Source organism: Leptidea sinapis, chromosome 14 (assembly GCF_905404315.1).
Source record: "Leptidea sinapis chromosome 14, ilLepSina1.1, whole genome shotgun sequence".
NCBI classification, from domain to species: domain Eukaryota; kingdom Metazoa; phylum Arthropoda; class Insecta; order Lepidoptera; family Pieridae; genus Leptidea; species Leptidea sinapis.
The window spans coordinates 4,455,000-4,478,237 of NC_066278.1; the positions used below are offsets into that span (position 1 = coordinate 4,455,000).

The 23,238-nt window shown below is 34.3% G+C and overlaps 1 protein-coding gene across 1 annotated transcript in view; it reads right to left on the reverse strand.

The window, feature by feature from the left end:
- The window catches only part of LOC126967839 (homeobox protein unc-42), a 46,210-nt gene extending 26,636 nt beyond the window's left edge, over positions 1-19,574 (reverse strand). Inside the window, exon 1 of the mRNA XM_050812527.1 lies at positions 19,331-19,574. Within this exon, the coding sequence (XP_050668484.1) occupies positions 19,331-19,574 (244 nt within the window). The remainder of the gene's footprint in view (positions 1-19,330) is intronic.
- Between the last annotated feature and the right edge of the window lie 3,664 nt (positions 19,575-23,238).

Below are 23,238 nucleotides of genomic sequence, written 5' to 3' on the forward strand. Positions count from 1 at the left end.
CCCTGCCCAATACAATGTAGTGCCGCCTAAATTATGTTACAGTGTGTTTTAATTTAACACCAGGGAGGCTCCTTTGCACAACGGCGCTTACTTCTGCCGTGAAGCAATAATGTGTTAATATTATTGTGTTTTAGTATGAAGAGCACCCCAGCTATTGAAATTACTAGGCGAATGAGACAATATCTTATGTCTCAAGGTGACGAGCGCAATTGTAATGCTGCGCAGAATTTTTGGGGTATTTCATGAATCCTCAGCGGCACTTCATTGTAATGGACAGGGCGTATCAGAAACTTTCAGTATGGTCTACACAAAATAAATGTTATAAGTGATATAATTCTTTGCGAGAAGGTTTTCGCCTAAACCTACGTTAGCAACAACTTCAAAATTTTACAAATATTATTTTCAAAAAATCTATGCAAAGTGATGGAAAAGTCCTGCTCGTCTCAACCCATATTTCCTTAAAAAAAACAATCATGGCATGAGATAATTACATGACTGGTTACTCTAATTCAATAATAAATATTCATAATACCTACAAAGAATTTAATTAATTAAAGCAATCATTATTTTACTGCTGTAAAATATGGCAACATTATTTCAATTAATTAGGTATTTAAGGCTTAAATTGACGAATTAAATACGTCTCATTAAAGCCATTTTAATTGATGTTTCAAAAACGTCCAAAATCAACGTAATAATTAGTTTACCTTTGGTTTCTCTGCTATTTGCGATTAAGAGGGGAAAATTTTAAAAGCACCGCCATGTTGGGCAAGTATTCATGCATTCCCTTTGACGGGTTCTAGTTACTTATTAATTAACATGGCGCTAAGTGTTTGGGTCCACAGTAAACGTGCCTTTTAGCGTTTTAAAGCTGAATTTTTTTGCTTCCACGTTTTTAGAAGCTTTGGTGGTGTGTATCGGCTTTTTGAATGACATATTTTTTGTGATGTTATTATCTTGTTAGGTTGAACGCTGTGGCATTTTTCAAAGGACGTTTTCGATGTATTTTTTATAGTAGATTTATTTGCTTTACGTGTATTGCGATGCGCTATGAACATATAGATTGAGTTTTAAAGTACTTTTTCGTTGTCATATATCTAATGCTGTTACAGATTTTTTGTCTTAGGAATATTAGCTTAGCAAATGGTTTCAAGTAAAAAATAATATTAAAGTTAATCTGAAAAAAATTGTTTTTTCTCAAAGAAATTTACACTTTTATGTAAATAATAATCTAAGTATAAGTTATAATTAATTTTAAGTTAGAGGAAATTTAAAAAACACCTATCATTAATAGTTATATCTTAGAAACGGTGGCTCGTAGGAAACAAAGTATTTATACATTTTTTATGGATAATTTTACTATCTACAATTTTTGTATGGAGTACCTACTTTTATGATAAGTCTTACCGTTTTGCTGAAAATCACGTAAAACTTATTTCTCTGACCTTTGACCGTGAATAAAAATTTTTCCACACACGGTAATGATGGGGAAATTAAATTTTTTATTTAAAATTATATTTTGAATAATTTTACTGATTTTCAGCTTATTGGGAATTTATGTATCTTCGAATGTCCAAATTGTCCAGACTATTATGGATTTCCCTAAAATAATGCCTGATTCAATAAAAGCTTTGCCCGAGTCGTTCATTCCATCGCCGAGAATTCGAGAACGGAGTTTTGAAGTCTCAAAGCGTTGAACCGATTGTTATTATTGTAAAAAAATATGTTTTAATAAATCGTTGAGCCAAAATTAAGTGGTGACTTAACGACTGCGCACGCGACGCTCCCTATGTTACACCCATTGTATTGACACTCAACACTCAGCTGCCACTACAGAATGCTGTCGACTGTTCAACGGGTTACGCGGAATGCGGAAGGGATTAGAGAATTGAATGATGTTGATTTTATTGTGACAATTAGTGCTTGTTATGATTTATGACTATTTGTAGTTATTAAATTAAATTTAAATCTCCTTGGAGACTTTTATATTATATCTATCCTAATTATAATATTGTAAGCAAGATACAAACTTTATTTAAACAAAACAAATCTTATAACAATAATTACAATACTATGACTACATAAAATTAAAACTATCATTACGTGGAAGCGTACCAAGAATACTGGCAGCATTTCCGCGTTGGATAGCTAGGCGGATCCGTTCAACGAAATAGCTGCCAGCGCTTGGGTTTCCAGTAGCCTTATTGAGGCGCGATGATAGTATTTTGAATATTCTCTGCGCCTCTGGGCCCCACGGGCCATATGAAGTTATATTCTACATCATATCACAATAGCTACCACTACGATCATATTACTTGCTTATTTACTCGTATATCTTTAATATATTTTAATAATATTAAGGGGCGGAGGGGATGTTAAGACATAAATTAACGGGTCCAGCACGACATTCACCTGCATATGCTCACCTAGATGTTCTTGTTCGATCTGAATAATATGAGAGGTATATGATTTGTTCGTCACCTTAAAGATATGAAAGATAATAAAGATGTTTAGTCTAATTGGCCGAGTAGTTTCACTATCTACGGGTCTTTCTAAATGTAATACCAAAATGCTTTCACACTTGACGGCAGAAAAGGGGCCGGTCTGGTACCTAACTGGCATATACTATCGCTACATATTATCATTAGAGTCATACCTTAGATGCGTAGTTAAAAATAAACATAACTTTACTCACGGACTAGTAAAAAAATTAGGACTCCGTGTCCTTGCATAACAGTGCAGCACCAAAACAAACCCATTAACGTGTAAATACAGCCCCACGCACACTCTTACACTACTACAGGCCGATAGGCGGCCATTATGAGAATTGTTATCGTCTGTGACAGATCAGTTTGAGTCTCAATAAAATATTTTAAAAATGCCGTCGTGCGTTGTGAAAAAGTGTAAAAACGATACTATATAAGTATTTGTGGCTATATATGATTATTTAAGGGAGAAAAAATTGTGTAACTAGTATCCCCGTAACCGCACACACACTAGCATTACGGTGCTTCACTTGCTAATATCACGGCGCAGAGTCCTTCTTTTTTTACTCGTCCGTGACTTTACTACACTTTACATTTTCTGTTTTTCTCCAATAAAATATCTCAAAATAAAATCAATCAAATAAGTTATTTCAGGTGCATAGGTAGATACTTTATCAGACTATTTTAAAACACTACAAATACCAGGCAATAAAAGTCTTGTCAATCACAGATCAAATTGAGAGGGATTTGCGGGATCCTCGCCAATTATAAATCTATTAGCGACATGTGCCAACATATGGAGACAGCTGGATTGGCGAAGCACCCCGGTGACACTCCCGCGGCGCCCGAGGGGATGCCAAATACGTAATAGATTTCAAGATCTATTATAAATTGCGATTTTCGAGTGGTGCTTACGTACATTTGCAATTTATTCTCAAATACATTTCCCCTTTTTTTAATCCAAAGTTTTTTATACGCTTCTCAGTTATAAACTTTAAATTTTTCTGTTAAAAAATTCTTTGAAAAACTTGTAACTCACAACTGTAGGTGGTAATTATAAACTAATAATAGTAAAATTAACAAATTAAACCATTTTATTATTTATAGTATAAGAGTTAACTACATTATTATACAAGTAATAATTTCACTAGTAATTTATATTAGTTACCTATTTTATTATTCTATTATAAACTATTTGTATTGCTTATACTTAGTATAATTAAATTACTTTCATTTATCACTAAACAATTTTGTTAAAATAGTTCCACTATTGGATTTTTAAGAGCTTACATCAGCCTAGCGAAACTCTCATAAAAAAAGCGATTCGATTGTAGAAAAAAGCCCAGTCAGGCATTGATAGATTGACAGATGACGGCTATAATCTTGAAAAAAACGGAGATAGCCGAAATCCACTACGTTATAAGCAACTGTTCGCTTTCAAATTCAGCCGGATTATACGTCGTCGCCATTCGCGATACTGTAATTTCTACTATTTCAAACTTATGCCAAATGACTGCATACCAAACTAAATCAATTCAATTTTTACTTAGGCAGCACCGTGCCATGTTTACATCCTCTTTGGCTTAATTTATATATCTAATACAGCTTTCTGTTTTTTTTGGGTTTGATCTATGAAGCCAGGAAAAACGCGTTATTTTTTCTATGAAAAAAAATAATTAGTCCCCACATTTTTATTTTTCTATAAACTCAAAATAAGCTTTAAAATATTATTATCCGCATCAAAATTCTATTAATTCTATATAATTCTTGTATTTTTTAGTTTAGATAACGGTGTCATATTGTGATAAGTCAGATTTTTTATATATTTTTACACTTTCCGTCACCCGACACCTCCCGACCGCCACAGATGGTGCTTTTATGTCAATCGTCATAATTAGGGGATTACGACCCTCTAATGACATGTTACATTGAATCTTTGTTACACCCCGAACAAATGTTCCCTATTCTGTGACACAAATATTGTGCGTTGACTTGTACTAAGTCAGTGGTGATTTGACAAATGCGCTAAAATAAATAATTGTTTAATTTAGACTTTTTTTTATGAAAATAAGGGACGAGATGAGCAGGACGTTGAGCTGATAGTAACTGATACACCCTGCCCATTACAATGCAGTGCCGCTTAGGAGTATTGAAAAAACCGAAAATTCTGAGCGGCACTACAACTGCGCTCGTCACCTTGAGACATAAGATGTCAAGTCTCATTTGCCCAGTAATTTCACTAGCTATGGCGCGTTTCAGAAATAGACGCCGTTGTGGTACCCACAATCTAGCCGGCATCCGGTGCAAAGGAGCATCCCACTGGTAAAAATAAAGACATCTATATTTGTTTGGAAATTACCTCTTACTTACCTATTGATATAAATTAATATTTTATATTCGAATGCATGTTACCGGATAATGGATGTACGAGTTTGGACATTGGGTTAGATTAACAAATTTTACCAGCAATTTGATGACCTTTTGGCATCTGGTAGTGACATGATACTCTTGCTGTAGAAATTATGGGACTTCTAACTCAAAAAGGATGTAAATACTACGTAATAAGAGGCGGGGCTGACTAAGTAAAAATTGAAATTTAGTTCAGTATGAAACGTGCAGTGAGATTTGACATAAGTTTGAAATAGTAATTACAATATGGCGACGAAGTATAATCCGGCTAAGTTTGAAAGCGCTTGCTTAAAACGTAGTGGAATAATAAATAAAATACTGTAAAATATTTCATAACATTGAAATTATTTCATAAAATATGCTCTCTGTTGTTATAATGAAATTGTTTCACAGCAGAACTGTCAATTTTCTCAATGAAAATATGTCCATACTAAACAAGTATTGGAAATAAAAATAATTATGGTTATTAAAAAAGGCATAACTACGTCACTGGATATTTGAAAACATTAATATATCTTGTATAGTATTTTACTATATGATTTCTTTCCGTCCCAGTATAACTTTCCTCAAGTGTATAAGTTGCATGCATACTTGTAATTTATTAAAAGATTTATTATGACTTCATTGAGGGCATTTTAAATACCCACACGAGGCTTGAGTATATTTATCAATAATATGGCAACACATTGTCCTGCCCATGTCTGCCACGCGTCACATATTACCACCACAATGGATCAATACAAATTGTTCGCACGGACGGTCTCAAAACCGCTAGCCTTTTTGCTTTTGTGACGATTTTGGTATTATATTTGCTAAAGGATATTTATTACCACCTGCTCTATAGTATTTAAGAGGTATAGAAAGCTATAATAGTGAGTTAAGATGTATTTTCAATTATTGAAAACGTATTGTGGTTTAGTTACGCATAGAAGATGAATGAAAGTTGATGAAGAGAACAAAATAAATCCAATAATATTTTTGTTAAAATTATAATATAATGTCACTTATGGAAAGTCAAAAACTACCACCTATTCGAAAAAGTGCGCGTCAGATCTGAGAAGAACGGGCGCAAGAAACTCAGCGGGCTTTTTTTCTTCCTAAAAATATAGCTACAATGTAATATCATATTATATAATTTATTATTTGAAAGCGTGAGTGCGGTCGCTCCTTTCTCAATCTGCGGCATCATTAAGAAAGTCATTTATGTTATAAGTAACCTTTACCACACAAACGGTTTTTTAACAATTCTTTCGAATTTCGTAATACATTTGTTTTGATCGTTTTCGGGGATTTTGATCGGGATTGAACTGGAGTCATGAAAAATAAGAATATGAGAAGAAGCCCCGGCTTCTGACAGAACAGGAAGTGAAGGTTTGTGATGACCCTGGGAGATAGTTGCGTTTGAATGGCTGGATATAAAGCTAAAGTAAGATGTATGAAGAATTTAATCTTCTATAAAACTAAAGTTTGCATTCAATTAAAAAAAAACAAGGAGGAAGGAACTCTGTGAACGGCTGGATCACTTGGCGTTGCGTAGAGACATCGCTTCATTGTGTGTCTTCTACCGCATTTATCACGGGGAGTGTTCCAAAGAGCTGTTGAACCTGATTTCTGCCACCGAATTACATCTTCACACAACACGCCACAAGTTAGGATACCATCGCCACCATCTGGATGTGTGGCGGTCCTCCAAAGTGCGGTTTTCAAGGAGCTTTCTTCCATGTACTACAAAGCTGTGATGAACTTCCTTGTGCGGTGTTTCCGGGACGATACGACAAAAAAAGCGCGTACACCTTTCATAAAGGCCGGCAATGCTCCTGTGATTCCTCTGGTGTTGCAAGAGATTGTGGGCGGCGGTGATCACTTAACAACAGGTGACCCGTACGCTCGTTTGTCCTCCTATTCCATTTAAAAAAAAACTTTATTTTGGCAGATTATGTATTGGTTGTAGTTTATTAATACAATATCAATCTCAGTATTGTTGTAATAAGAAGATGCTTTGTAAGGTGGTGTATGAGAGAAGATTGTATCTCGTTAACTTCTGTTTATTCAGTCATGAACGGAAGAAGTGCTATAGTTTCTAAAGTTGGATGAAATATAACTGCCAATAAACTACTAAACAGTCCATAGGCTATTCATGTAACATGAGAAGTAAAAACATCTAATTTTGGAAAATCTCTGGCGAACCGATTAATTCAAATTTTCAAACCTACATTAATCACAATACTATTTAATTACTGCCTTTTTTGCAATCTGCAGGTTTTTTTTTTATTTTCTATTTGTTATGCGAACATAGAATTGGGAGACAGTCAATTCATACTATTATGTACTATGGTATATTGTTATGGGGCAGTGCGGCCGATATTAATACCATCGTTGTGCTGCAGAAGAGGGCTATTCGCGCGATTTATAACTTAGGTCCTAAAGAATCATTGAGAGAAAGATTTAAAGAAAATAAACATTTTGACTGTTGCTTCTAAATACAATTTTGATAATGTTCTGTATGTTCATAAGCACATTGAGGAATTTTCTAGAAACTGTGACATTCATAATGTTAACACGAGGAACAAACATAAACTTGTTATGCCTACTACTCGGTTGGGTCGAGTTAGTAAGTCTTTTGTTGGGCGATGTATATGTTTCTACAATATGATGAAAATGTATGAAAAAAAAAATGAAAATGAAAAAAAGAAAATGTACAAAACAAATGTGTTACGAAATATAAAAGAATTGTTAAAAAACGTTTGTGTGGGAAAGGTTACTATAGCATAAACGATTTTCTTAATGACACCACGGTCTGGGAATAAAGCGAATACCCTCAGGCTCTTTAATTATAAATGTTTATTGTACGATATCACATTGTGATCCATATTTTATATTAAAAAAAAGCCCGCTGAGTTTCTTGCGCCCATTCTTCTCAGGTCTGAGGCAGTCTCTTTTGAATGGGTGGTAGTTTTTGACGTTCAATAAGTGATTTTAAATCCTATTTTGAATAAAAATATTTGAATTTGAATCAATGTTGCGCCTTTAAGCTTAGAATAGTTTATAATATAGCTAGCAGATATTACATTTTTATATGTGAAGTATTTTAATAACCAGTTTAATATTAATTGCGTTAATTACTCACAATTTGTTGGAAATTAAATATCAGTATGCATTCTACGTTAAAGTTAACTTTGTTAAATATATAAGTACCTACAAGTGAAATTAAACTAAAGAAATGGGATCAGAATTATAAACTTACATTCAACTTGTCACGGGTTATGTATCAACTTAGTCCGTGAACAGCTGCCTACTTAATACATACAATTTTTGTTTGATTACAAAGTTGTTATGTTTGGTTGGTTAAACCTGAAGTAATTACTCCTACCCCTACTCCTGCAACACCAGAGATGACGAGAATAGAGACCACCAACCTCAGAACGGTTAACCTTCGCACGACACACCACAAATTACGATATCATGCCCACCATCTGTATGTGTGGCGTTCTTCCACAGTGTGGTTTTCAAGGAACTTTCTTCCACATACAACGTCTGCTTATAAATTACGAAAACGCCGACAACGCTCTTGTAAATCCTCTGATATTCCAACAAGAGAATGTGGGCGAATCAATGATCACTTAACACCAGGTGACTCGTACGCTCGTTTTTCCCCCTTTTCCATAAAAATAGATATATACCTTCTATCTAATGAATGAAAACAATCTTTAGACCATTAACACTCATTAATAACACAACTTCAAATAAAAATTCGTTACCTAAGTGGATAAGTACAAATAATTTAGATTAAGGTAGATTCATAAATGATTCACTAACGATCAAAGTATTTAATATCATACCGTTGGTATTTAGTTGTTGTACCGTCGTGATTGAGGTTAAACGTCCTCAGAAAAACTATAATGTTAAAGAATCAGTGATCATGAAAACCATATTCGTAGTGCATTTAACGTATCTCATTGTAATTGGTAAGTTTATCTAACTTAGTGAAGATTTAGTTTCTAATGCAAAAAACAAAGAAAATATAAAGTTATGCAATATTATGATTAGCTTTAATAGATATCTATTTATCGATATTTTAATCTTCAGTTTATATTACTCTGTATTCGTAAAACTACAAATTACCTTAGTTCATAGTTACAGTGGTCGCACATTCTTGAGACGATGACAATTGTTTTTTATGTAGGTATATTATTTACAAGTTTAGTGTGAGCCACGTAAATATTAATCTACCTTCAATATTGAAACAATTTTTAGTTTGTTTATTTTATGCCTCAGATTGGTTTATTTAAGTATAATTTATGTTTTTGTTAAATGTGTAAGCATTCTTATTCGTTGGCAAGAGCGGTCTTCCCTAACACAGGTTCTGCGAACTTAAAAGGGTAGTCCTTTAATACTATTTACTAAAATGCTAAATAAATAAATTTTTGATTTTTTTTTGATGTTGTTTATATAAAATATTAAGATGCATTTTATTTATAGATATCGATGTTTCGTGTGCCTGTTTAGGACTGAAATGACAGAATGACGTTCAATATTGTATAGTGTTAATTTACATAAAAATTAAATGTTTACAATTTTTTATTATTATTAATATATATATTTAGTGTAAATGTTGTCTGTTAAAGACGATAGAATATGATCTTGGCTTTATTCTTACGAAAGTTTAAAAGTGTTTGAGATTTTTTATACAGATCAAGTAATATTATATTCAAAATGCTCATCTTGAAAACACAAGTAACTTTTATTATTTGGTCTTTATCTTAATAAGGACCACATTTTGGGTTTTGTTCGGATAAGCAAATAAATATGTGAATTAAAATAATACTTTTCTAAATATTGACCGGCGATTCAATTGTTTTTATGTAGGCCAGTTTCGAATATTGAAGTAAAGATAACTAAATTTAACATAGTATTTTCTTTCATTAACGCGAGTGTTACACATTTAAATATAACACTTTTAAAGGAGTAAAACGCGTGTTATTGTAACGGTTTTACATTAGATGTTTGCGTATAAGTTACATTTTTATTTTAGTTAACCCAACGTTTCAAGACCTTTCCAGATCTCGTTTTCAGGGGGACTGAAAAATGTAACTTATACGCAAACATCAAATGTAAAACCGTTACAATTACACGCGTTTTAATTCTTTAAAAGTGTTTTATTTAAATAAATTTAACATATTATAGTGCAGGTTATTAGGTTAAATATGCCTGTTTGTCACAGATAAAAATATAGATTGTGCCCACATCGTGCATAAAATAAAATACGAAATAAAATGTTTGAAGAACCAACCTATTTAAAATATTATAATATGTTTTGTTTCTAGTGTACTAGTTACTCCTATATATCTTAATTAGAACACATTTTTGTGGGTTTTTTTGTTAGTAATTTGACAAGCATATTTATATAAACCAAAGAAAGAGGAAATTTAAATAAATATATTTAAACAAAATCTTGTAATTTTTCAGGACAAATGCAGCATTACTGCCATGCAGGGTTGCTAGATCTATTATGGCACCGTAGCGGACGAAATCCACATCTTTATAATTTTAACAACAATATTAATAGAAATCATAATAATCAAGTTGGCTTCTTGACACAAAATAAAAGTCCAGTTCCAGTAAGAGAACGAAATAATTGGTTAGTTAATAGCCCTTTGGAAAACGATGACACTAGTCAAAACGAAGCAACTAATTTAAGCAGTAATAATTTTGTACCTTATATTACCAAGGAAGGGCCTCAAACTAGTAATGATTATAATACTAATGAAGATATCAAGATAGAAGTTTCTCCTGCAAACTCTATCAATAATAATAATATTCAAAATGTTGCAGTAGACACTCCAGATATTAAAGAACATAGAGTAGAACATAACTTTAAAGTAAATGGCTTTTTCACGAACATGGAAAGTAATCAACCAATACCTGAAAGTAGAAACCATAAACGCTACAGTGTTTTACCTATAAATCATAATAATAATAGAATACAGACAAATAATAATAATAGGCTCTTAACTGGTACCAATAACGATCAGAATATAAAAAACGTTTTGACAAGTTATCAGTCCTCGCAAGGAAATAATGTGGCAAGCAATTTAAATATACCTAAAATTGTGGATGACCTTAATAGAATAAATAATATAGTTACTAAAATAAACAAGGAACGGCAAAAAGAAAGTGAAAATCAAACGCCACACATAAAAGCTAATGCTGATGAAAAACCAACGCTACCGTCTTTAAGTAACTTTCAAATACAACCAATCGCTATTTTAACAATTCCAAAAGCCAATAACCAAAACACTGACCAAAATGGCAATAAAGCAAGTAATCGTAATATAAATTATCAGCCTTCTAATCCAATACAAAGACCATTACATCAAAATTCTTCTTTGAGTCAAAATCCCTCTCAAAATTATGACGAAAATGACTCTAGTCATAACAATCCTATAGAGAGTTCAAATACAGAAAATAGCAACGACTATGAACAAGATCATAAATCCAAAAATGAAGAAAATCAAGAAGAAGATACAGCAAAAGGTGATCATAAAATAAAAGTTCTGAAGCCATTGACAAAAAGAAAATTTTTCGTTCAAGTTGAACCTGTCATTCCTGAATATAAAGAAACTGCACACAATCAAACAGTGTATTATGTAAATGCTTAATTTTATTGAGATTAATATAATTTTATTCAAAGCACACTAATTGTTTGTTTATAAATCTAAAATTTTAGATAATATAGAGTCTATTGCTGCTAGACAACCGATGAAAACCGGCAAGGTTTATTACTTTAGTGTACGTGACAAGCTACGTATTACACTCGTTTGTATGGCACTTTGTGTTAGTGTGCGTGCATTGCAATATTTTTCAAATACAAATACAATGAAACATTTGATAACAGTTTTCGATTAGCATTGTCGTTAGTCTTCAAACAGCTATTCTAATTTATTTTAATTGTCATTAAACTACAATTTAGACGCAATAACTGTTAGTATGATGACACTTTGTAGATGTAGATGTCGCTAGTAATTTCGGACACGTATTATCAGGAATATGTATGTAGTATAATTCCAATTAGAGTAATATTGCAAACAATCGGCCCGAGGCCTACGTCATGAATACGAAATGTCGCTAACGACCGCCCTCGGCGAGGCGTGCGAAGCCTGAATTTTCAAGTGCCATAGCAACATCGCGTATTTCGTATGCGTGCTACGGCGTGTGTTGTTGCTATTCTAGGGGCAAATTTAGACTTCAATCTAGTTATTGCAGTAAGAAAAGCATCTTACTTCTTAAACGGGGAATTATTCGTAAATCAAACGTCAAAATAGGACTATATGATTGTTGAATACCAAGTTAGTTGCTATTTTAACTAAAATGACCTCCAAGAGCTGCGAATTGCTGCTAGTAAAAATAATATGGTCTTAATAATGGTATATATAATATACTATGGGTACCAAAACATCGCCTATTTCTGCCGTGAAGCAGTAATGTCTAAAGTCGGTAGGTGTAAAGGTCTGAAGCGCGCCGTAGCTAGTGAAATTATTGGGCAATGAGACTAATATCTTATGTCTCAAAGTGACGAGCGCAGTTGTAGTGCTGCTCAGAGTTTTTGGGTTTTTCAATAATCCTGAGCATCACTGCATTGTAATAGGCAGGGCGTATCAATTACCATCAGCCTGAACCTCCTCATATCTCGTCCCTTACTGTCATAAAAAAATGTAACAATAGTGATAGTGCCCCATAAAGTTGCAGCAAGTACTTTATATATATTAATATAATTATTGTAATAATTTCTAACTTTGATTTTATAGTGCCGTATACATTCTCGTATTTTACAAATTACTTTCAAAACTGACTGCTTAAAAATAAACAAATTTTAAATAGAAAATTCACCAGTAATTTTAAATTCAGTTGATTCTGTTGTATTTTTGTTTGATATTGAATAAGGCTGTTCTGTAAGATATCTAATATATAAAATTCTCGAGTCACGGTGTGCGGGACCGAACTCCTCCGAAACGGCTTGACCGATTCTCATGAAATTTGGAGTGCATATTGGGTAGGTCTGAGAATCGGACAACATCGATTTTTCATCCCCCTAAATGTTAAGAGTGGTCCACACGATTTTTTTATTATTTTTTTGACATTTTTAAATTTGTTTGAATATGAGTCAGCATTAAAAAATACATACAACTTTCTAACATTTTTCACTCATCTACGATCAACAGTAACTTTTGTATCGTGATTTTAATATCGGCAATATAACGTTTGCTGAGTCAGCTAGTATAATATACTATGAAGGTACAAGGGATGCCAGTGGTCACGTAAGATCTAACAATGAAGGGAAACGTGCAAGGAGTGTGAATGATTAGGACATAACTATATTACGTGTCTCAAAGTATACAATAGTACATCGAGTTTAAGTGTAGCCGAAAAGTGATCTAACTAGTTACTGTAATTTATTTTTTGCTTTAAATCCTCTATTAAAGATTCTAAAATAGTTAACTTACTGCCAACATTAAAACACCCAATGTCCTAATAACCATTACATCATCCAAACGAGTATTGAAATGAAATTCAGTACAACATTATATCATCCGTTTTCGTAATAACACTCCTTTGGATGATATTATGGTTACTAGGACTGGCTTTTTTAATGTTAGTGGTAAGCTAACTGTTTTAGAATCTTTTATAGAGGATTCATATTATGGGTGTAGATAAAGTCTTGTATGCAACTGTTGATAATTAGGTATTAAAACACTCATATGATACTGTTATCACACTCGGGGAAAAACCCACATTCGTATTTTAATACAAGTGATAAAAAATCTCCATGTGTTCAATACGAGGCGTCTTAATAGGTCTTAGTCGACCACTCTTGCCAAGTTCGACTTGGTCAATTCAAATAAAACTTTCGAATATTTTGTGACGACAGACGATGTTTTCCTTTATTGTAAAAGCATCCATTAAACGTACATATGAATTCAAAAACAATAAAAAACATGTTGATATTTGGTGACATGTTAATCGGCAGTTACCCCCAGATGAGAGGTAACGCCCCTTAGAGTAATACTTCGAACAATAATATATTTTCAAAAATGATCGTAGAGATTCAGTAGTCAAATGGTAGTTTTATTTCCTCAGAATAATTCCACATTATGCTAAAAATGATTGATTTAAAGTTAAACGATAAATAGTCGCGCTAAACAGGTAGCCGCCATGATGATGACGTCATTATGACATAAACAACGAATTGTCAAATGTGCAGTGCAATATATTTATTATGCTTATTGATCTTTTGTAATAATAAAAATAACCGTTCAAAGTCCGTATAAATATCGTTGGTGTGTTGCTAAAAACAAATTGTTTCTGCTATAGTGACGTCACAAAATGGCGGTCGGCAGTTTCAATCACGTGATATGCAGATACAAAAACTATGATTTGAAATTAGAAAACGTAAATAATTCTCATGTTTTTTTTATAACAAATTAGCATTGAATTTGTTATTTTTTATTATATATTTCTATAAATAGCAATCTTTGATAATAATTATAATGATTATTATTCATAACCCAAGAGCTGGCAGCTATTTCGGTCATATAAGAGTATAATTATAGTATTGGTCACATATGATCATAGTATTGGAAATATAGTTGTAAGATTTTGTTTGTTTAAAAAATTTTTATTATAAGTACTAAATATGATCTCATAATTAAATTTTCTAGGATATAATACACCTACTGTAGTTTTACTCTAAAGAGAAGTAATAAAAATAAAACTACCGTCAGAATGCAAGAAGTGCACATAAGCGGCCACCTTATACAAAATAACATGACGTCATCATGTTCTTTCTTCACTTAAGTGGTTATGACTGAAAGGTGTAAGAATCAGACAATCTCTCAAATCTTTGATCATCCAAGTTATGTAAATATCGAAGTCTTTGCAGATCATAGGGATTGTTACAAACGCGGCTACAGTATAGGTATGTCTATTGAAGAGGAGGACAATCGAGCATTCGGGTCACCTGATGGTAAGTGATCACCGCAGCCCATACTCTCTAACACCAGAGGAACCACAGGAGCGTCTTTCTAGAGCCGTCTTTATGAAGTGTCAAATAAACGTACATATGAATTCGAAAACACATTGGTTCGTAACGGACGAGGAGTGCGAGGTAGTCAAAGTCGTGATTTCTTCAACGTCACATTCTCTTGCAACACCAGTCGAAACAGGAGCGTTGCCAGCCTTTAAGGAAGATGTACCCGCTTTTTTTGATGGTATCCATGTCGTATCGTCTCGAAAACACCGCACAAAGTAGCTGATTAAACAGCTTTGTGGTATGTGGAAGAAAGTTACCAGAGGGAGGCTCTTTTGCACAGGAAGCCGGCTAGATTATAGGTACCACAACGGCGCCTATTTTTGCAGTGAAGCAGTAATGTGTAAACATTACTGTGTTTTGGTCTGAAGGGCGCCGTAGCTAGTTCGACAACTGGGTAAATGAGACTTTACATAATATTATGTCTCAAGGTGACGAGCGCAATTGTAGTGCTGCTCAAAAGTTTTGGGTTTTTCAAGAATCCTATGTAACGCATTGAATTGTAATGAGCAGGGCGTATCAATTACCATCAGCTGAACGTCGTGTCGTCGCTTATTTTCATAAAAAAAAGTTCCTTGAACACCACACTGTGGAGGAACGCCATACATCCAGATGGTGGGGATGACATCCTACTTTGTGGCGTTTGGTCCGATTCGACAAGAGAGCGTAGCCGGCAGTCATCACTTAAGCTAGTTCGAACGTCAAGAATTTGTTTTTTATTAGCAACCAAGGCTTAACCTAAACTAACGTACATGGCAAGTTAATAAGCTTGTAAAAATTATTGAGCACCAGTGTTTGCCAAGTCAAAACAAACAAGCCCAAGATCGATGGGCTTCCACCACTTTCCAGCTCCATCATCAGACATACGAAAGCTCCCAGCTCCCAAGTCTTTGGCTAGACAAATCAAAGGAACCCAAACTCGACGCTTACATCATCATCATATCATTATTATTGCATTGGAAATATATTTAAACGATGCCTTTACTCGTTTAATATTGAAATATCCGGACGATCGAGCCTTGCTCGGATTTTTAAGAATGTGCAAAATTTGAACAAAAATAAACTAATAGGACATCTGAATTCGAACCGGGGTCTTCAGCTTTGCTGATCAAGCAATCTCCCATCTGAGCTATTATAGTCTTGTATATAGTGGTGAAGTTTTCCTTTGTATTCGAGTGTTATTGTAGCTGTTTCTCATTAAAACACAGATAAAACTACATTTTTTTTAATTGAAACCTAGCTAGATCGATTTCTCGCCCCCGAAACTACTAGTATACTAAATTTCATTAAAAATCTTGTAGCCGTTTCCGACATTCGGATTATATCTATACAAGAATTGCTCGTTTAAAGGTATAAGATAAGATTTATCATTTGCCATTCATGTCACTGACTCTTGTTTTAATTATTTAACTTAATTTATATATTTATAATACATATTACAAAGAGTTTCATTCGTTTTAGCTCTTAGCCTTGCATTTTTGTCTTTTTACTATGTTAAAATTCATACTGCGTGCATACTGTGTGGATAATGAGGGATATAAATATATATGTTGTAGGCAATGTGTATAATTAGGTATTCTAAAAAATACCTAAGCTATGTATAAAATACTTGGGCAGTCCAGACAATGTATAAAATTTATATTTATTTTTATTTATTGATTCTATGGTACTTTACAAAAAACGCCGCAAATGGAGCTGGATAGGCCACACACTCCGGAGGGATCCCAACCATATACCGAGGCAAGCCTTAGATTGGAACCCTCAAGGAAAACGCAAACGGGGCCGTCCAAAGCAAACCTGACGGCGGACTGTCATTGACGAAGCGAAAGACATCGGAAAGACCTGGAGTGAAATTAAGAGAGATGCTCAGGACATATCGCGATGGAGATGCACTGTGGATGCCCTCTGGCCCAGCTAAATGGTGCTTTACATATTTTACTTAAGCAATTCCTACGGGTTCTATAGAATACCTACTGGTCTAAGTTGAGAAATGTATTTTCATTATTTTTAATTACCTTTACATGAATTATATTTAATATTTTTATTTATTTAATCGTTATTAATTAACAATTAGAGTAAGTGAGATGCAGAGTGAAGAAAAAATATATAAAAGAGTACAAATTTATTATATTTGTTCCTCATTTCACTTAGATTGTTGCCCAAACCTCATCCTATTATTGTATTCTTTGCCCAAACTAACTATCCATCATTACACGCAAAAAGATTAAAATATTGATTTACTTAATTAATTTTTGTATCAGAGAAAGAGAAACAATAATTAATAAAGAGAATTATTTTCAATATGAAAGTGATCATTTTATTAAACATTTTCTCAATGTCTAGGAATTCTATACATTCACTGGATAAGCTTTTAGTTTTCCCAAAAATATATAAAATAGTTATTCTTGTTGCACATAGTATTTTCTTTGATTATCACAAGTGTTACACCTTTCCAGATCTCATTTTCAGGAAAGTTCTTGAAACGTCGGGTTAACTAAAATAAAAATGTAACTTTTACGCAAAAATCTAATGTTAAAGCAGTAACACTTACATGTGTTTTATTTAAATAGTTACTTTTAACAATAAAAAAGAGAGTTTTATGGTGATTCAAGTGTAAATGGATTTTCATGTATATTAAGGATATAAAATAGAGTCGTTGGTCCATTAGGTAGAATTGTTGACATAATAACAATAGTTGAGATAAAAATCTTTTTTAAGACTTTTTTTCCCAATAAACTTATCGACGGTAGCTCACCTTATTCGTAAACGGTGTATGTCAATGGGACGACGTATAGCTTACCAGCGATAGAAGTTTGTATGGAAATTTCAATTTACGCGTCCCAATATAGGGCGATAAGAATGACTTATTGGAAATATTGGAACTGCTTCAGATTATTGACAGCTATTTACTGACAGTAGAAGGTAGTAATTTATCTCTTTCTGTAGATAGTATATTGGGAACGGCTGTTATAAGGTCGGCAACGATCCGTGATAACAATGCCATCAGGAAACTGGCATAACTTGATAGAAAACCAGAACTGTCTGAGTCCGTATGTCGTAAATAGACAGTAAAGTTTGATGGGCGAATTGGGCTGCTGGCAACAATCTGGGTATGCTCCATTGAACCGCAAATTAAAAGCCATAAGAATATGTTGTTTTTTTTTATTGCCATTCGCTATATTGCTGAGAATATGCTAGATTCTAGTTTCAGCAAATCAGGTAAAATATTATCACTTGTTAACCAAAGGACAGTGACTGCAAATTGGTTTATAAGCCTGTGCATGCTTAGTATTTCAAGAAATTCAAATATTTTTATTCAAAATAGGATTCAAAATCATTTATTGAACGTCAAAAACTACCACCCATTCAAAATAGACTGCCTCAGACCTGAGAAGAACGGGCGCCAGAAACTCAGCGGACTTTTTTTTTATAAAAATATGGATTATAATGTAATATCGTACAATAAACAATTATTATTAAAGAGCCTGAGGATGTTCGCTTCATTCCCAGTCTGTGGTATCATTAAGAAAATCGTTTATGCTATAGTAACCTTTCCCACACAAACAATTCTTTTTTTGAACAATTCTTTTAAATTTCGTAACACATTTGTTTTGTTCATTATCTGGGATCATATTGTAGAAGCATATACCATGCCCAATAAAAGACTTACTAACTCGACTTTACCGTAATAGGCAAAGCAAGTTTTGTTCCGGGTGCTAACATTATGATTGTCACAGTTTCTAGCAAATTCCTCAATATGCTTATGAACATATAGAACATTATCAAGAATATATTGAGAAGCAATAGTCAAAATGTTAATTTCTTTAAATTTTTCTCTTAATGATTATTCAGGACCCAGGTTATAAATGGTTGATAGATAGTCGAAAACTTATGTACAGTTTATATAGCAGAAACGAAATGTATAAATATGTCTCATTACGTTACATCATGTTGTTAGTGTTATAGGTTGATGCGGCTTCCTATCTGGCTTTCGGTCCGATATGATAGCTAATTGTATAAATAAATATGGCGGCTAAATGAAACAAAGGTAAACAGGGCAAGTATTATTGATGTTTGGTCTTCTTGAATACTTTTCTAGTAACGGGAACCCCATTACCAAGACCCTCTGTCCGTCCGACTGCCTGTAGGTATGTCTTTACCTCAGAAATAGCAATAGTTAGTAGTTGCCGCTTTAGGTAAAAGACTAAGATTGCAATGTATTTAAAGAGTACATAGTCTTCTATCTGGATATATCATACCATCGTACACGAAAAGGAAAAAATCTTTTGATAATAACACAGCCTTATTGTTATTGTTGTTGTCAACAATAAAGCTATAAGAATCTAATTACCTGAATGGTCTTGTAATGTTCGACTAATAGTTGGTGCAGGGGGAGTAGCGGCGTGCTCCCCTCCATAAAGTCCCCCAAATTCCTCCGCCGATGAACTAGATGCATTGCTGCATTTCCTACCCTTATCAGGTGTATATTTACTTTCTCCTCCTGACTGTAAGAACTTTGCATCATGCTGATGATCGTCAAGGAGCCCCGGAACGCCAAGCAGGCCTCCAACAAGGTTCGGCCGCAGCTCCTCCATGATCTTTGAGCCTTGGCTTCCTCCGCCGCTGCCGCTGAAGTTGAGCTGGCGGCTGAAGAAGGCCGGGAAGATGTTGAACTGCTGCGGGTCCGGTAGGGCCGTGAGAGGCGGCGCGGGCGGCTCAACGGCCCCCGCGCACGCCACGCTCTTGAACTCCACCGTGCTGTGGCCGGGCACCGCGCGATGGCTGGTCGTGTATCGCGCGTCTCCCGCACTCCTGAGATCGTCCGTGCCTTCGCCGTCGGCTCGAACGCGCCGTTCACTGACTAACCACATTATAGTGACGTGATGCACGCACGACGCGACTCCCCGCGCGCTAATTGTTCGCGACTGCGCGAGAGCCTCTCACGTCCGCCCTCGCCAGAGCTTTCGCTCCTCCGTATCCCCATTATCGATGTGAAACATTTCCAGGGATGCTGTGTCTCTCTCGTCCCCTACGTAAGTAAGGGTAAGTCGAAGTGGGCGGGGCTTCGTGTCGAGCGCTGCGTTGTGATTGGCCGACGCTCGAGTCGGGGTGACCCGCTCCGGGCCAGGAGCGCTCCTCTTTGTTTTATTGTCCCCATGGTTTCTCGTCGTTCTTGCGTTTAAAGTTTATGCATTGTACCATGTTTTGTTCTACAAAACACTAAATCACGTATGAACTTCTTGAGATAGAATCCGCTGAAACAGAAATGTGACGGGCGGATATTTTACTTTTGTGCTTTGTTACTTTTCCGTGTTCTTGTTCATTAGACAATGATTGATATTTATTATAGGTAGCGTGGAATTGTATATTGTAAGCGACATCATTAGTTTATACTTACTATTTAAACATAAAATACAAATTAATAAAACTTTTGTATGTCTGCCATATATATATTATATGTCATAAATATTTATATCTGTTAAACAATTTTGTATTTAAGGGTCCGAGACTTTTTTCGTATAGAATTCGTTTGTTTGGCGATCAGATAAGTTCCTATTTGCGTAGGTTACTTTGGGGGGAAGGAACCCTATTTTTTTATTTATTATTTTTCTTAGTTAAAAGTTTTTTAATATAACTGGTCACCTATTGGTATGTCATCATGACGTCTATCTCTCTCTCCCATACTGCTCTCTTGTAACACCAGAGCAATTACAAGAATTCGAAAACCCAACGTCGTTATATGGTGAGTGAGGATCGAACCAGGGGCACTCTGTTTAGAGTTCTACCTACTTAAAACCTGGTCAGAGGACCAAGTTCACAGAAAGCTGTGACAGAACTGTCAAAATACGTTTAAATGTTTTGAAGATTATTAACATACTAACATTATTAAAATTTGTTCTCTCATATAGGTAAGTCCTGTATACTATATACCATTTAAAAATAGCTATTATTTTCACATTGCAACTAGATTCTCATACAATTTTATTAATATACATATCAAACAATTGTTTAAAAAAAACTTTCATCATTGAAAATAATAAATTACAACTGCAGTCTTATTATTTATAAATATAATTATTGTACGAGTTGTTAACTGTATATAATGTTGTTGTAAGCATTTTCATTGTCATTTGCCGCGATTCATAAACGCGTGCATTTAATTTTCCTAATGAAATAAATTTAGTTATCATTTATCACTCAATAGGAACGGTTTTATTTATCATAACTCATCGTTCCACTTTATCATTTTATACCAAATGTATGGAAGGTTAAAGCATTAACCCCTACATTTTTTGGTCCTTCCAAAATTATTTTTTATCATTTAACCAGTTGTTACGATCTTTCGTACCTTGTGACTTTTCGCGCGGCTTAGTCCAAGGCAGGATCTTGTGGATATTAAAAAAAAATGTCTGAATTCTAGCGCGATACTGTATTTCACTTGCTGACATCAGTAATAAAACGATAATTTTTGTACAGAAAGAATTATTTGTTGAAGTGGAATTGAATGATGATATTCTCAAGAATAATCATTTCAAAAAAGTCGACAAGATAGTTAGTTATGCGACATTAATAAGCAGTTGCAAATTTTCGAAGAAGGGTTCTTGTTAAAATACCACCACGGAAGACGAAACGAAAACATAGAAACTATGTGTTGGAAAATCCTCTGTCTGTATCTAACAGCTGTGTCTTACAAATTCATTTTTAAATATTTTTATTCAAAATAGGATTTAAAATTACTTATTGAACGTCAGAAACTATCATCTATTTGAAATAGTGTGCCTCAGACCTGAGAAGAATGGGCGCGAGAAATACAGCGGGCTTATTGAACTGAAAACTTCTTTAGCCACGTTGGGCACTTTTTGGTAGGTCTCATGGGTTCGCGTCACCGACATGCTCATGATAGGCGCACGCGATAAATAAATAATTAAAAAATAAATATAAATATATATCTATAGTTGTACACTTTTTGGATGAACTGATTTTTTCAAAACATTTAAAACAAGAAAACTATAAATTCACAAAACATGCTATTTAATATATTTATTAAATCTGGCGGTTAAGTAGATTTTGTAAACTTTGTCGCCAGCTCCATGTGTGTAATTTATATCTTCGTTAAGAGCGCGCTCAGGAGGTCTATTACTAAAACCGAAAGCCGAAGTTTCGGTCTGAAACGAAAGAACGACGAACTTCGAATTAAATCCAAACCAATTACCAAATTATTTCGGATCCGAATAGTGCAGACGGATTTCGTTTCGGATCCATAAAGAGTGAACTTGTAGTTACGACCTTTTTAATTTCCAACAACGAAAAGGTACATGTGAAGTGAATTTGGGGATAAGGTTATCGAAAGACAAAATGTCTAATTAAAAACTTCGGACCCGAAACACTTTCGATAGGAAAATGTACGATCTGTCAACCGAAACTTCGTATTTCGATTTTCGTAGTACGGCTCCAGTACTTTATTTTGTGAGAGATGAGACGGAGTCATCATGCACTGTTATGTAACGCTCATTCGTTTGGGGCTGGCATTACTTCTGAAGATCTTACAGAGTTATTGTTCGTAGAAAACGGCTCTCTAAACGCACAACATCAGGGAACTCCTAATTGGATCCGACGTCAATCCCATTGAGCATCTATAGGACTTTCTAAAACAATGTGTCATAGCTGTGTATAGCAGGGTGTATAGCCCTACAGAACATCGCCGAGCTTAAAATTGCTGTTTTACTAGTGGGAGGCTCCTTTGCACAGGATGTCGGCTAGACTATGGGTACCACAACGGCGTCTATTTCTGCCGTGAAGCATTAATGTGTAAGCATTATTGTGTTTTGGTCTGAAGAGCGCAGTAGCTAGTGAAAATACTGGGCCAATGAGACTTCACATCATATGTCTCAAGGTGACGAGCGCAATTATAGTGCCGCTCAGAATTTTTGGGTTTCTCAAGAATCCTGAGCGGTATTGCATTGTAATGGGCAGGGCGTATCAAGTACGTCGTAAAATAATATTGCCGTATGGAAGCGTATTCCCCAAGAACTCATAAAAATCCTCGTCCTAAGTATACCACGAGGAAGCAGTAGTTATTTCTGCTAGTGGACTGTCTGACAGTGGTGGAATATTGAGTGTGGCCACTCGATATTAATATTTTATTTTTTGTTACTTTTAGTAAATGTAGGAGAAAGTCAATCGATTATTTATTTATTTATTATATTACTAGTTGACCTTACAGACGTTGTTCTGTATATAATAAATAAAATAATGTTT